The sequence below is a fragment of the Equus przewalskii genome, chromosome 26, assembly GCF_037783145.1.
Source record: "Equus przewalskii isolate Varuska chromosome 26, EquPr2, whole genome shotgun sequence".
NCBI lineage: Eukaryota > Metazoa > Chordata > Mammalia > Perissodactyla > Equidae > Equus > Equus przewalskii.
This window is the reverse complement of record NC_091856.1, coordinates 29,088,390-29,104,723: the sequence shown is the minus strand read 5'-3', so window position 1 is coordinate 29,104,723 and position 16,334 is coordinate 29,088,390. Positions and strand designations below refer to the sequence as shown.

Sequence of the window (16,334 nt, the reverse complement as noted above, 5' to 3'; positions counted from 1 at the left end):
GCAGTCGGCAGTGTCATGCTGCAGAGAGTTTGAAGGTGAGGATGTAACAAAGGCCATCGATCTTCCGGTTGAGTTCTAGAGTGGGCTTAGATTTTTAGAGGGAGGGAAGATTGAAGTTGCTTTAACTTATAACCAGATTAGAGCTTTTAGACTTGTTCTAAGCTTCATTGAACCTCAAAATGAAATTTAAAGTCCCACGTAGTTTGTATCTGTGAACACAAGACATCTGACAGTATGAGTTCATCTGAGCTTTAATTTAATGATTAGTGCCCATTTGTCTGAAAGGAAGTCATGTATGTACCTCTAAGCGTCTCCCTCAGTTCCAATGAGATAACGTATATGAAAACACTTTTTATTAAACTATAAAACAATATTAGTTATAATTAGCCTTGATCTGATCACCTAACAGCAAACCTGTTACTCTTATAATGTGTGTACAAGTTTTCTATTTGTTATCAGGTAGGTAACGAATACACAGCTGTGACTGCACTTTGATGTCGCATGATGATTGTCCAAACGGTCATCCAGGAACAATGAAAACATGGCATGAGAACCAATAAAAGCAGTACTTCTCTAACTTTATGGTCTTAGGACTTCTTTACACCCATAAAAATTATTGAGGACCCCAAAGAACTTTTGTTTATTGGGTTATATGATTTATTAGGAATAAAAACTGAGGAATTTTTAAATATTTATGAATTCATTAAAAAAGCAATAATAAATCCATTACATGTTAACATAATTTTTTATGAAAAATATTTTTTCTTTTAAAAATTTAATGAGAAGAGTAGCGCTGTTTTATTTTTTTCCTCTTTTCTTTCTCTGAAGAGCAGTTATTTTTGTTTCATCAAGAAGATAAATTATTGACTAGTCACCTGAACTAATGGGCACTGTTTTATATTTTTGCAAATTTCTGTATTGTCTAGCTTTATAGAAAACCCCTCGATTTTCATATCTACTTCTGCATTTAGTCTGTTGCAATGCATTGTTTGGGTTGAAGTATATGATGAAAATTTGGCCTAACACAGATATGTTGTTGGAAAAGGGAGGAGTGTTTCAAAGCCTTTTCAGATGATAGTGGATATTAATTTTCACTACTATATACCAAAACTTCAGTGATAGCTTCTTAAAGCTTAGTTGCAATGTAGAATCAGCACCACATCACTGAGCTTGTTATTGCCTTGTGCGCTTGAAGATGATAGGCGTCAAAAAGGCAGATAACATCTTACTGTTGTTATTATTATTGTTATGACAATAGTATTGGGATGATGGACCCCTAAAGGGTTCTTGGGGATCCCCCCTCCGGTGGGTCCTAGACTGCGCTTTGAGAGCCACTGATTTAGAGTTTACAGTTGCACAGTCTCTGTCCTTGCTGCTGCTTGTAGGAATGTGGTGTGGGGGAGGAGAGGGAGAAGGCCTGGAGAAGGAACATGGACTCCAGAGTCCAGTGGATCTGTCCCAGCTCTGCCTCTTGCCAACAGTGGAATCTTGGGCAAGGTTTTTCGCACTCTTGACTCTTGGTGTCAGAGTTAGGATTTGAATCTACATCTCTGAACTCTGTGTTCCGGGTTCTTTCCAATGCTGTTAAGCCCAAGGCCACTTCCCAGCCCTTGACTTTCTCTCAGCACCTCTTTCTTTCTTTGCTGCAGGCCCTTGACACTGCCTGCCCCTTTCTTCACCGCCTCTCTACTTCCCCTTGCCCCCTCCTGCCCTGGCCTGGTTTTGCCTTTAAGACAGGTACCATTCCTTGTGTCCTCCTTCCTGATTTCCTTACTCAAGGCAGTCAAACTCCTTCCTCTCTTGGATTTTCTGCTTGTCCCTCAGACCTTTCCACGTTGCGAATGTACAGTCTGTCATTCTTCCAGAGCCTGTTGTCAGTCCATTTGAGTGCTGGTGCTCAAGTCACTTTTAGGCCCCACCCCAAAATTTGATCTATCACAATACATCTTTGAGTTATTGCAGCTCGAGCGTTTTGACACGATACATTATGGTAATCCATGGCACATAGAGACATTAACACTCTTGACTTTGACAAAATACATTGTGAAGTCTTTGAAGGCACCATTACAATTTATCTTGTCATTCACGAGGAGACCCAGTTCAGCATTAATGTAGATGAACACAGTGTGTCTTTTGTTTCATTTAATTGCTTGTGACCTTTTTAATTGCTAATTTAACAAAATACCAAAGAGTTATATTTCAATTAAATTAACAGTTCAGGGAGGTTTTTTGAATATGTTTATTTTTAGGACATTCTGGTTCTCTCTACTTTTTACTTTGCGTAGATAAAAATGTCTTCTCTTAACAGAAGTGGGGTTTTTAATGTGAAGCTGATAAAAGACTAATAATTTTAATATGCAAATGGTGCAGTGCCAAGCATCTTTCCTGGGTGGTTGGGTCACCCCTTTCCAGAAGGGTACAAGCAGTAAAGATGTGCACGGAAAGTTGTAGAACTTTTCTGGTCCAAAAAAAGTGCTTTTGGTGTAACGCTCCGCTTCAGATGTTTGTCTTTAGATAAAGCGTCTGTTGCATGCACCATTTATTGGGCCTTCTCCTTGCCTTGTGCTGGTTTTTTTGTGTTCTGTAGTGAATTTGTAAGCGCCTGAAGATCAGGGACCCTGCCTTATCCTCACCATTGTCCCTCCACAGGCTAGCATACTGCTAGCATGGGGAGAGGGTTGCATGGCTGACTGATCTGTACACACAGACATGCCATCTCCAAGCAGCGGCCCTCCTGAGCTTCCTTTGAGAAATGGCACAGAACTCCGAGACCAGAAGGTGTTCCCATTCAGCAGATAACCTGCTTTGGGGTGAGCAGCAGGTACTGGAGGCGAGTGCAACACCATTCCTTCCTTCTCTGCTTCCCCAGGAAGCCTTTCTCATCATAAAAGCAAACATGCCCCTTGTCAGCTGGGGCACGGGTCAGAACTCACTCAAACATCGGGGGGACTTAAATCCTCAAATGGGATATGAATTTACACTGTCAGAGAGTAGAAGGTCAATGCAAGAAGCATTAGTGTGTTGAGCCAGCTCCAGCTATATAAGACTTGAACAAAATTAATATAAGGAAATTGACAAGCCTTGCTGGTTATTCCATAGCTTTAAGACCTCTACTAAAATCCTATCATCTCATCTGCCCATTATTAACATTTCAGCAAAATATAAAGTTTTCATTAATCTCCCACAGCAAATTTAGGAGTGAAAACTGGCACTTGTTTCAGCTTTTAGGACTACATTAGCTGGTGTATTAAACAAAATATGTCATTCTTCAGTAGCTTCTGTAAGAAGCTAAATCAATTTCCAGCCATATTTATGCACCACTTTATCTAAAAGCATCTGAATTATCATTTACAGCTAAGATGCTTTATTAGCAACTGGCATTGAAATTGCTCAGTAAAAAATTATATGTCACGTTATAGTAATTTTTAAATTGGTTTTAATCCAACATCATAAAATGTAACTCTTAAGTGTGGGGTTTTTTTCTTTTTAGTAATTGGCATTTTAGCATAATGAGCTGTTACCTCTTTCCAAATCAAATACCTGCAATATTTAGAAAATACTAATTAGTAAATAAACAGAAGTTCTTGAGTTAAGTTGTATCTAATAATGGCATTTTCTCAGAAAAGATGGCTTTGCTGATTTTTAAAACATGAAAGCGTTTTAATATTTCACCAAAATTCTCCACAATTCTCTTGTATATAAAGGGTTCTAGAATAGAAATAAACATATCTTGGCAGCTCTGTTTCAGTAAAATGCACATTAGAAAAATTGAATTTATTATTTGACATTGTAAATTCTACCAGCCTTTTGGTTTGGAATGTGGACATTACCCCAGGACACAGTGGTGGTCATGACAACACCTCTATCCAAAATCATAGGCGGTCCAAAGAAAGGAAACAAGATTACCCATTGGCCCTTGCAGACGTTGAGTGCAGCTCCATCCTAGTCTGTGATGTGAAGTCACTCAGCCTCTCTGCTCCTCACCTTCTTATGGATGTGGCACCTAGTGGCCATCCAGTACATTGTCGCTGAGCTCTTGCTTTATCCTGTGTGTGGTGGCACTACCAGGGTCTAGGCTACAGTGGTGAGTAGAGCAGTCACCATGCCTGCCCTCTTGGGGTTTGCAGTCTAATGGTAGGGACAGATAATTGCTATCTGTGGTAGGTATTCTGAAGGAAAACACCGGGTGCAGTGACCTGGGGACCTGGTGTCGAGGAATGTTTCCCTGGAGTGACACTCGAGCTGAGCTCTCCAGGAGGAAGAGGGAGCATGCCAGGAAGGAGTGAAATGGGGAGCAGGATGACCTGGGCAGAGAGGACAACATGTGCAAACACTCTAAGATGGGACTGTGTCACAGGCATTCAGTGAATGGCACATTAAGGATGAGGCTTTGTCCTTATTGAGGGGAAAGCGCTATTCTAGGTGCTAGAATGTTCCAAGCTGAAATTAATTGAAGAGTTTGAAAACAGAATGCAGAGTCCTAATACATGATTTAAATGTGAATGTGAGTTAACTGTGGGAAGGAAAGCGTGTAGTTGTCAGGCTACCAGTTATGTAACAGAATTTTCCAGTTTTATACCCAAATCTAGAGTTTCCTACTCCTCCAACTCTGTCCCAAGGGGTTCTTTCTGGGTTTCCCTGTGGAACTGTTTCTGGGTGCTCAGCACAAGGCTTAGGGAACCCTGCTCTGGTTAGCCTCTGCCAGGCACGTGCTCCCCTCCCACTGGTGAGTGGCACCAGCAGCTGCACGTTTAGAAGACCACGTTTCAAACTCTGGGGACCGAAATATAGCTTAGTGTGACCTTGGACATGTGACTTAGCCTCCCAAAACCTGGGATTCCTCATCTGCATAACAGAAAATTATAGGGCCTGCCGGGTTGTCCTCAGGCTTACATTCATGCGTAAAGTGCTTAGGGCCATGCCTGATGTGTAGGAAGCACTCACACATCAGCTATTGTTACTATTACTTATATATTTAGCAAAATTCAGTGTGAGCATGCCAGTTGCCTATACTGCTTATAGGAGAAGATATAGAGATGAGTAAGAAACTTTACTAACCTTCTCAAAGCTTCCAAATTAGGACAGTGCAACCAGTCAACAATGTGATTCACATGGCAATAGAATAAAAACATCACAACTGCTGTTTATTAAGTGTGTTATGTGTTAGAGTCTTTAAATGATTTTTGATATTCTGTGGATGGCAAAAACCAGGGTTCAGAGAGGTAAGGTCACTTCCCCAAGATCACACAGCCAGTTAGAGACGGAGCTAGGATTGAGCCCAGGTCTGCCTGGCTCCAGAGTCCAGTGTAAAGCAACTGCTGGAATTCAGGAGGAGGTGGAGTTTGAGCTAGCTTGAGTGGGGTTTGACACGTCCAGGGTAAGGATGGAAGAGGCGTTCCAGGCCAAGGGTACCACATGAGTAAAGGCCCAGGAAAACTGGGACCTGTGTGCTGTCTGAGGAGTTTGGGAGGAGCTGAGAGAAGTTATGTGTGAGAAGTGACAAGTGAAATTGAAAAATTATGTTTCAGCCAGATTATGGACAGCCTTGACTGCGTGGCTGAAGAAAGTGTGCTGCATTCAGGGGGCTGTGGGAAACTGGGCAAGATGCTTGAGCACCCGTCCTCTTATTGTCCGCAGTATCATATATCAGAGTACTTACCATGCACAGAGCTCTCACTAAACATTTGATGAGTGACTAAATGACCAACGCTTTAGAAAGATGAATCAAAAAGTCCTGTGGTGGCTGGATTGCAGAGAGAGCCTGGTGGCTAGAAGGCCAGTGAGGAGATGGTGACAGCCATCCGAGCACGAGCAGGCTTGTGCCTGAACCAGTGGAGACTGGGGTGCAGGAGAGGAAGCTGATAGACAGTTTGAGAATCTTGGGAAGGAGAGGGATTCTTCAAGGAGCATGGATTACTTTTCTGATGAGGAAAATTATTATTAGAAAAAGAAATGAGAAGTGTGACCACCCGCTTTTGTGATTTTGACTTACTCTTGGGGAGACCGAGAGCTTCTGGCAAGCAGGAACATTTCTATCCTTCTGTATCCCTACTGCCCAGCCAAGGGCCTGCCGTGGAATAGGCAGTGTTTGTGGAAGTAATTGTTGGATGATGAATGTGTTCCCATTCTCTGTTTACTGGAATGGCATTATTAAGTCATCGCTCAGCCTTTTCTTCTCCAAATTAAATAGCCCATATTATTTTAATTTATCCCAAAGCATTTTAAGCAGACACCATTTGCCAAGCCTCATGTATCTTTATGTGCTAAACTGCTTTTTCCTCCCCAGGTTCAAGGGCAGACGGGGTTTTTGAGGAGGATTCGCAAATTGACATAGCTACAGTGCAGGATATGCTTAGCAGCCACCATTACAAGTCTTTCAAAGTCAGCATGATCCACAGACTACGATTCACAACCGATGTTCAGTTAGGTAAGTGCACGAAGAAATGATGAACTGAACCCTTTATGTCAGTGGTCAATGTAGAAATAGGGGAGGAAACAATGGACGCCTTTTACGTGACCTGAATGACTAGCGGTAATTTGTTTTCAGAGAAAATGTTTAAACAATGAAATTTTAAGTACATCCTTTTTCCCACCTGAGGGCTCTGTCTTGTCTTCTTTTTTATGAAGCAGAAGATTAGAAATAGAACTAATGTGAGACTCTTTTCAAACTGATTGACTTCTCTGGAGTTCCGTAATCCTTTTTGTTGTGCCGTTCCCTTCCACGCTGCCCTTAGAACTGCAGGGTGGCAGAGCCGCCGGCCTTTCCTCACTTGGTGCAGTCGCTGCTTATTCATTCATGCCTGTGTTCAGGAAGCTTTTTAATGATCTCAGAAGGTATATTTGGATCCTCACCAGATAATCCGGAACTAACTTTCAACTAATATTTGGGGTTAATTTGTTCCAATTAAGTGCTAAATTTCTGTTTTGACTTCAACCTAACAGGAGTAGAAAAGTGTCCTAGTAGTCAGCATAACATGAATACCTCACTGTCGTCGTCATCATCATCACCACCACCACCACCACCACCACCACATGGCTGTCATTTACAAATAGATACCCTCTATGTATTAGGCAGTGTGCTGAGTGCTTCACATGCACTGCTTACCTCCCTGAGAGGTGGGTGATAGTACTGTCCCCAGCTGACAGAGCAGGAAGGGAGGTGCAGAGAGGTGAAGTCTCATGCCCAGGGTCCCACAGCAGCTAGGTGGTGGTGTCAGGAGCAGACTCCTGGTCTGGCCAGCTTGAATGCATCTGCGCCCTAACAAAGAATGGTGGCGGAGCGGGAGCAGGGACAGATGCCGAGCTTGTTAGTCAGGGAGCTGACCTGTACCCTGGCTCTGCCTCTGACCTCTGCCACACTGCCCCTTCCTGGGGCCCTGTGTGCTTCATGCATAAAGGAGAGAAGTTTGAACTCTAACTCTAAGGCTCCCTAATTTTGTTTCACAAATGCTCTGTATGTGCTCATAATAAAACCTTTTCTAATGTTGACATTAGTCTGGCTAATTTAAAATAAATTTCAAAAGTCTCCTCAAATATTCTCAACTTGACTAATGGGAACTTGAAAAATGCTGATAGTACAGCTTAGTAATTGAGAGGTGGGCATCAGAATCACAACTGGTTTAAATGACGGCTCTATCGTTAACCAGCCGTATTAGGCAAATGTCTGAATCCTTCTGATCCTCAGTTCCATTCTGTTTAACTGAGAATATCAGCAGTACCAGCTTCTTAGGATTGCTGTGGGGAACAAGTCAGATTCTCCATGGAAAGCAGTTAGCACAAGGCCCACAGTTGGTAAACTTTCTGTAAAGGAGAGCTGTTCATGGAAAGGCAACATAGTGGACCACTTAGAGGACAGGCTCAGGAGTTAGAAGCCTAGGTTCAAACCTGGGCTCGTTTATTAGCTGTATCACCGCAGACAAATGATTCAGAACCTCTGTTTCCTCATTTGTAAACTTTCTTCCGCCATCTTCCTCCTGGGGATGCTTTTCCTGGTATCTCTCATAGAAATAAAAATAATAAGACTGCTCAAAAAGAAGCCAGATCTAAAAAAGAAAAAAAAAAGTACATACTGTATGACCCCATGTATGTAACATTCAAAAATAACGTACCGTGTAAGTAATGATGGTGGTTATCCTGCGGTCAAGGAGGGGAGCATCTGGGATGGGTGCTGCTTAGGCTCTGTTTCTTGATGATCTGGGTGCTGATTACATGCGAGTATAGACTTTGTGGAAAAGTCAAGTTATATATATTCTATGATTTGTGCACTTTCTGTTGGTATATTTTCAATTAAAAGTCTACTAAAATAAGAATGCTGCTCAGACATCAGTTTGTGTTTGCCTGCCATACTTTCTCAGTAACAAAGGGTCTGCTTTCCCTGAGTGGGTCTAGTTTTAAGTAGCCTGACTACAGTCCAGATGGAGGTCCAGGGTACAAGGCAGGGATTTTCCCAGGTGAGCATAGTCAGCAAATCCACCTCTGCTTAGTCCCCAAGGTGAAAAGCAATGTCTTGGAAAGATAACCTTGATCATGGGCTTCTTTCCCCCACTTTTTTCCGAAGGCACAAAGCCAGACTTTAGTTCATCAGATTCTGACCTTTATTTTCATTTAAAGGAAAAGGTCCCCAGAAGGATCCGTGGAAAGAGCCCAGACTCTGCAGTCAGGACTGGGTTCAAATCCTAGCTTTACCACTTACCTGCAGTGTCACCTTAGACAAGTCCCTTCCTTTTTCACTTAGTGTTTGTCATTTATAAACTGTAAGTTACAATGTTTACCTTTCAAGACTCTTTGGGTGCGTCTGGCCCACAGCTGTGTTCTGAGTGGTAGCTTATCTCAGTGGTGTTGTTATCGTTGTCGGTATTACGTATTTTGCCACCATTTTAAAAGTATGGAACCAGATCACTCAGATTAGATGATGGCTCTGTGGGCAGCATTTCACTTGTAGCCTCAATGGTGACTTGTCAGGTAGAAATGGATGATGACAGGGATGCAGATATCTCTCCCTAGAGCAGTGGTTCTCAGAAGGGAGGTGACTAGAAGCTGGGTCCCAGTCACCTCTAGATGCTTCCAGCGGTACACATGGTGCCCTCTGGTGGAGAGTCACGGCTCTGAGGAGCTTCAAAACAGATGTTATCAGAACATTTGTTTCTATTGTGAATTTAAGTTCATCTTTAGCATCATGAGCAGAAACTTCTTTAAGTAGTCCTAAGGAATTTCGTGACAATCAGATAGACTGTGCCCATGAGTAGTGTATCAACGCAGTGAAGAAATAAGCTCATTTCCTTTTCCCATGTGCATAAGTTCAGGTCTGTAACTTAAGACCCTCTCTCCCTCCTTGCTAAGCAGGTAACACCCTTTCATTATAACGACAAGAAAAACAAACCCTGCACACAGCAATCCACAAGTTCTTTCTTTCCGAAGCAGAATCCACTGCGAAGTGCAGGACAGCAAACAGCACACCCTTTATGAGCATTCAAGTGAGCAGCTGGATTCTGAGATCAGTAAATAATTTATTTTATTTCATCTGACTAGCCAGGTGCTTCAGATCTTTCCTGACACTGATGGATGGTCTCCCCTGCTCGTCCATCCTGTGTCAGTCAGAGCAGAGATTTCACCTGCCCCCTGTGGTAAGTTCTCCTATGTGGGAAGTGTCTGTGTGCAGCATTTACCCAGCAGCCCTGCTGATTCCACAGAAAACTGCCCGTCCACTCAGAGTTAGTGGAATGTACAGGCACACAGCCGAGGACCCAAATTCCCAACTGTCTGCAGTGCCGTCACAGCTGCTCGTCTTCCGATTGGGTTGTAGTGGCCAACGCTCCACATTTACCATCTGCCATTTGTTTCTGGGAAAGTCAGCAGGTGAGAGGCTCAAACTTTGATCTGTAAGACCTAAACCTAAACTGACCTTCCACCAGACTTTTCTGATTGAAAAACTTTATTGGAGTCTATGAATGAAACCTGTGGCAAAGATCTGATCTTCTTAAATAATACTAAAAGAAGAATTACAGTTTTTTAAAGCAGTTATCACTTCTCAAGTGCTTACTATGTGCCAAGCACTTTGCTGATCACTCTTTTACCTGCACTGTCACCTGTAATCATATCACTATTGTCAGATGATACTATTTCTGTTTTCATATGAGGAAACTGGGGTATAGGGAAAAATCTAGTTCAGTAATGAAGCTGGGATCAGAACCCCAGACTGTCTGAGGCTGAGTCCTGTGCCTAACTACTATTATGCCTTGAGTGCAAGTTGTCATTGCACTAATACTGTATAGTTCTGGAACAATTTATAGTATACAGTGAACTTTCACTCCATAACCTTATTTAATTCACACAGCCCATTGATGATGTTATTCCCATTTTGTAACTGAGAAAAGCGAGGCTTGGAGGAATGAATGAAACAATATGCTGTCTATACAGCACTTAGTGTTCACTGGCACATAGCTATTACTTAATCAGTACCAACTCCCTTCCCTCTCTCTCAGCCATCAGGAAATAAAGTGGGATAGCCATTCCCAGTAGCAGAACTGGGAATGAAACCCGGTTCCATACGCCAAACCCAATCCATCATGCCACAGATGCCTCAGTCATTAATAACTTGCTTCACAAAGGAAGTGATTACTTCTGGTTGGCCAGTTCTAGAAATTCCACACATCCCTCCTGCTTCTCCCTCCCCCAGCCTCTGGAGATCAGTGTCAGCAGACCATGTACACTGCTGCTGCAGCCTCCATTCACATTCTTAATCAGTCACTGTGCTTCGTCCCTCTGCACTCAGACCTGACCTCAGAATCCTTTCCAACACTGCCCTATAAGCAACCCTACCTACCAGTTGGAATGTCTTCTTAAGTTGAAATCTATTCGCCATCCCTGCCCTACCGGCCTGGAAAGTTCACCAGACAAAGCCGTCATGCCTACCCATTCCTGTAAACGTTCTTGGAATATTTTATCTTGTCTGCTTCCCCTCTGTTAGGCCTAAAAGTACAGATGCCCTTCACTGTAGACATTGCTTGAGCTTATGCCAAGTTGATGTTGTTTCCACCAACTTGGTCTTCCATACGCCTGATCCTGTGTGCCTGACCTCAGCATCAGGCACCAAGACATGTGTGCTCCCCATACATGCCAAGGCTGGCAGGGTGAAGTAGGTTTGGGAAGAATCAAAACTAAAAGGGTCAGGTAGTGAAAGCCGGCCATGGTCTAGCAGGGCCATATATACTATCAATAAGTATTTGTTGGCTGGCAGGCAGAGGCTGAATTACAGTGCCTCAGCCAGGGGGCTGCATGGAAACCCTTATAAGAAATAAGGCAGACAGGGCCAAGACATCACCCAGGTGTACCAATCATTTACACTGTACCTTCCAGCAGTGGTTCTGACCCTGACCTCACAGCAGAATCACCAAGTCCCTGACCTCATCCCACACCTGCTCACTCAGAATCTCCCCTTAGTTGTGGGGTTTGAGAACTGCAGCCTCACAATATTTAAAGGACTTTCTTGCCCCTTATCTCTTTGTCCAAGGCTTGTTTTGACTGACTGGGCAGGTCAGCCTGGTTTAATGAATTAATTCTTATAGGATTTACAGATAAAGACTATATTATAAAATAACCTCTACCAAAAGGTTCCTTGGTTACATCCATTATCTCTTCATAAAACAGTCCATATGTATGATCGTAACTACTATGTATGATCATAGCAGTTGTTTATCAGAAGTATCAATAGCACATATCATAGAAAAAGCAAAGAGGTTTTATCTCATAAACTGACTCCAATCAAGTCTGTAATGGCTGCCCACAGCGTTATGCTGAGGCAGCATCTCAAGCTGCATCTGAGGGCAACATAAAGAAACTCTGTGATTGATTAAAGATGTCTGCCCTGGGCCTGAGCATGATGAGAGGCAGCGTGTATTTGCCATCTGTCATCTTCCCTGGTTTATCTGTCCTATTGCCATTATTATTTAACCCCCTAGTCAATACCTGCAAGCCAGCACTCAAGGAAGACTTTATTACAGGGCTATTTTTTAATATATAATATACAAACTTAGGAAACACATTAACAACACAAGACTAAGTGGGTGAAAGCAAACAACCGGCCTGGACTTTATTACTCCTCAGGCTCACTGCGATGCTAAAGGTAGTCTGTGTGGCTGTATGAATGAAATATTTGCCCCTGTTACTTTCTGATGGGGTACTTACGGAGCATAGTTCGAGTAATTACATAATCTGGAAATGCATGTTCTTAGGAAGTGGATTGATCTTCCTTCCACATTTCCGTTTCATTTTCATATTGAATACTAAGCAGATACCATCCTCTGTTCAAAGGTGCTAAAATGATCGTGAGGAGACGTGTCATGCTTAACTACAAAATCCCTGGGTCCAGAGTAATTTGAGGATGGCAATTCTAGTATTAAATGGTTGTTTTGTCCCTATTGTGACAACATTTCCTGAACCAAAATTTGGACTAGAGTTTAACGAATGCTAGTGAACTTATGAAAGAGCAGGGCAAATACTATCAAGACTGCCTCCAGAAGACTCCTTTACCACATCAGTGTTTTTACTGCAGTGATTGGCTTGAGGGAACCTCCCTGGTGGGGAACGGCAGACACTCTTGGGGGGTTTCCTACTGTATTCCTTTTTAGCTGTACACCTCCTCTAATTCCCTGTTCCCAGATCTACCTTCCTGGTGAGTAATCGAGGGTTACTGATGACAATGGGTCAGGTTCCTCAGGTGGCTGAGAAAGAATTGAGAATGGTAGAAAGTTGAGAACCATGGGCATAACGGAATTAACGGGACTAGGATTTGTGCAAGTTCATCAAGGTTCTGTATCCTTTTCACCATGCCCTCATCCTTGGCACTTGCGCTCCAGCAGTGTACCAGGGCCTGAACGTGAGGCACGTCTGATTTTTCCCCTCTCTGCAAGTGATACTATAAATTCTCTTAGGAAACTGCAGTAGTGCTTCCTAACTGACGTTGTAAGCTCACCTGATGTGTCTATTTCCCAGGAGAATATCTCATTGGGCATCTAACTCCCCCCGTACAAAATCTTTGGAACTACCTTCTCTGCAGAGAGAACTGAGCCCTCCTCCGAGGACAGGCGGTACTAGGATTAAACAGCCCCAGCCCTCACTGGAAATCCCTGCCCTGGTGCCGAGGGCCGTGCCGAGGGCTGCTGCTTGCTCACTGCCTGGGTCGTGTTCAGGCCGCCCCCTGGATGCATCCCAGCGATGCTGGTCTAGTCAGGTACACTCAGACTTGTCACTGAGTCTCACTGACCACACGTTGGAATTGGCAGCTTTGCACTGTGGTTCCCAGACGCTTTCAGGTGGTTAGCCTCTTGGGTGGAACCAGTGATCCTGAGGCCCAGTGCCCGGCCTGAGCTCAAGAATCTAAGCTCTACTGGGTCTCATTTTAGTTGTGACCCAAAATATGATTTTGTCATCTATTTTGAGTCCCTACCATATTGTTGGAGACAGTGCTTCTTATACTGTCATGCGTTTGATCACTGTGTGAGTATAGCTGCTATGTAAACATAATGCCTAATGAGACACGAGAGCTGGTCTGTTTAAGCCCTGGCTTGGTAGGATGGGGATGTGAATTATGGCTACAGCTCTGTCATTAATGAGTGACATCAGACAAGTCATATCCCCTCCCTGAGCTTCAGTTTCTGCCTGTGGAGAATGAAAGCCCCAGACTAGGTAATCTCTGAGGTCTCATTAAGCCTGAACAGCCTGTGTGTCTGATCCTGTGTGTAAATTCAGACAAGTTTCAAAGACTTCCCTGACTGCTTTGTGGATGCTATCGATTGGCTGTGTAGATTCAGCAAAATCCACTCTGGCGAAGAGTTGTTCAGTGACACTCCCGGGGGGCTTTTCCAGGCTTTCATAGGCTCTAGGTAATCTGAAGACAAGAGGATTGCAGAATTGTATAAAAAGCCACTCTAGGATTTAACTACAGTGGGGCTTTTGTAGTCTTAAATTCACAGTTGTAAGAAATTGATGAATGAACCACAGCTCACAATGTCTGAGCAAAAAAACAACTTAGGAAATACACTGAGGCATGGAATGTTAAATGCCCTAATTTTTGCCAAACTGGTGTTTTAGCTTCCTAGAAGGGCCTTTTAAGTGTGCCTTAGGGGAGATTGTGCCTCCTGAGAGTCAAGCATGCTGCCCTGGGACAGTAGGAAACAGCTGACGGGTCGGAACACACACTAGACCGAGAGAGACCTGGGCTTCAACCCCAGCTATGCCACTTACTAACCTGATACACCCTGGGCAAGTACATCATTTCACCTTTCTGAGGTTCATTTGTAGTAATAATTTTAGTAATGATTGAGCCCTTATTATGTGACAGGCACTCTGCTAAGTTTTTTACGTGTTTATGCCATTCCATCTTTCTGACACCCTGGGAGTTGGTATGGTTGTTACCCCCATTTTATAAGGAGGATGCTCAGGCTCACCAAGAGAGAAGTAACTTTGCCCAGGATAACACCAGTGGGAATGTGCTGGCAAAATCAAGATCTCCAAACTAATGACCTGGAGACCTTGTAGGATGGGAATTCCCTAGACAAATGTTTCCACAACTCCAGGTATGAGGACGTTCTTCCTAGAAGAGATATGCCCGATGACACTTGGTGATGGGAAGTTGTTGAGAGGATTCATGGGGATGAGGGCATTGGTCTCCCCAGCTGGACAGTTGTTCTGGATCCTGGTGCTTCCAAGACTGGGGTGTAGAGCAGGTCCCAGAGAGAATTCTCCACCCCCACCCCCAGACTAGGGCCGGGCAGGTCCCTCGTTCACATCCCTCCTGCAGTTCCGTGAGCTCCCCCGTCCTGACCTTCGTCACTGGGTCTGTCACATCCCTTAGCCCAGTGGCTGACTCTTGATAATAATAGTCAGGAGAAGTATTAGTATGGGTCATTAGAAATGTTTTAAGCACTATTCCAAGCACTTTACAAGTTTTATTTCACTTACTCCTCACAACAAGCCCATGAGGTAGACAGTGTTATCATGACCACTTTGTAATAACTTGGCTCATATTATTAGGGAAGAGGAAGGTTGATTTTCGAACTCAGGACTCTCACTCGGAGGTCCCGATCCCTACCCTCTGTGCGCTGCTGCCCTTACATGTGAAATGGGCTCCTGCTGCCTTCCTGACGGAGGTATAGTAAGCTCTCAGTAAGTCGCTGTACACGAGAGGACCCAGCATGGGGCTGCCCAAAGCAGGTGCCCAGTCTCTGTGAGCAGAAGCAGATATACAGTGCTGATTTCCTTTTATGGAAATCGTGTGGTTAGTTACAACGGACAGGGTTTTCCCTGTGATAACTCTAGAGCCTTGGACAGATAGTTTCCCCAGAGAGTTGTATATACATTAGAGTTGCATTTTTGTTTATTTTGAGCTGTCTTGTTAAGGAAGGATTTATATGCTGGCGTTGATGTAGGACAGCAATCAGGCAGTGTTTTCTGCCTCTGACAGTTGGTGTGATAGTTTGCTTCCAGTGAAGTTTGACTCACTGTATCTGGAAGCTGTCAGAAGTGGGAGCATGAAAAGGTCATGACGGATGGCTGTGGATAAGTGGGGAGGAGAGGAGAGCTGGGAAAGAAGACAAATGGCCTCCTTGTTTCCGAGGGAAGGGGTTGACCCTGGCCACTTCAGGCCAGCCCCCGTGCGCTCTTCTTCCTCCCTGCCATGGCTGGAGGGTGGAGCCTGCTGGGCACCATTTGTGAGAGTGGCACCGGGTTGGGCATAATACAGCTCATGGGAGCCCCTCCCAGCAGCTCAGTCCTTGGGTACTTGGGAACTGCTAGATGGAAGTAGTCTTCAGTTTAGGATCGCTTTTCATGATTATCAATTAGAGAATTCAACATACTCCTTCCCCACATTTTAAGAGTTGGAAAAGGGTGCTGAATTCTGAAGCAGAAACCAAAAGAATGTCAATTTTTAAAGTGATGTTTTCATTTTTAGTGAAACTTTTATTTTTGATAAATACAGAAAAGGAAAGGACGTAATCCTACTAGCCAGAGTTGACCACTGTTACCAGTTTGGAGCATATCCTTTTGATCTCTTTTTTATAAATATTTGCCTTGTCCTTTTTACTTAGTGTCATAAGAATTTTTCCAAGTCAAAGCTTTTCTCATACATAATTTTTCATGGTTGTGTTGTAGTCCATCATTGTTGGATTAACTATTCCTCTGTTGTCGGCCATTTAAGTTAGAGAAGTGTAAACTTAAAAGCCAGCTTCTCTTGTTTTCTTGGACATATGTTTATAACTTTAATTACTTAAAAATAGTGCGTAACTGGGGCTGGCCCAGTGGCATAGTGGTTAAGTTCACGTACTCTGCTTCAGCGG

The 16,334-nt window shown here is 43.6% G+C and overlaps 1 protein-coding gene across 32 annotated transcripts in view; it reads left to right on the top strand.

Annotated features, from left to right (window-relative positions):
* MAPKAP1 (MAPK associated protein 1) overlaps positions 1-16,334 on the top strand; it is a 225,504-nt gene that overhangs the window by 178,541 nt on the left and 30,629 nt on the right. For all 32 annotated transcript variants that reach the window (XR_011533591.1, XR_011533589.1, XR_011533594.1 and 29 more), the window contains one exon: positions 6,287-6,427. Coding sequence is in view for 26 of the 32 variants with exons in the window: in XM_070596497.1 (XP_070452598.1) it covers positions 6,287-6,427 (141 nt within the window). In the remaining 6 variants the exon portion in view is untranslated. The remainder of the gene's footprint in view (positions 1-6,286; positions 6,428-16,334) is intronic.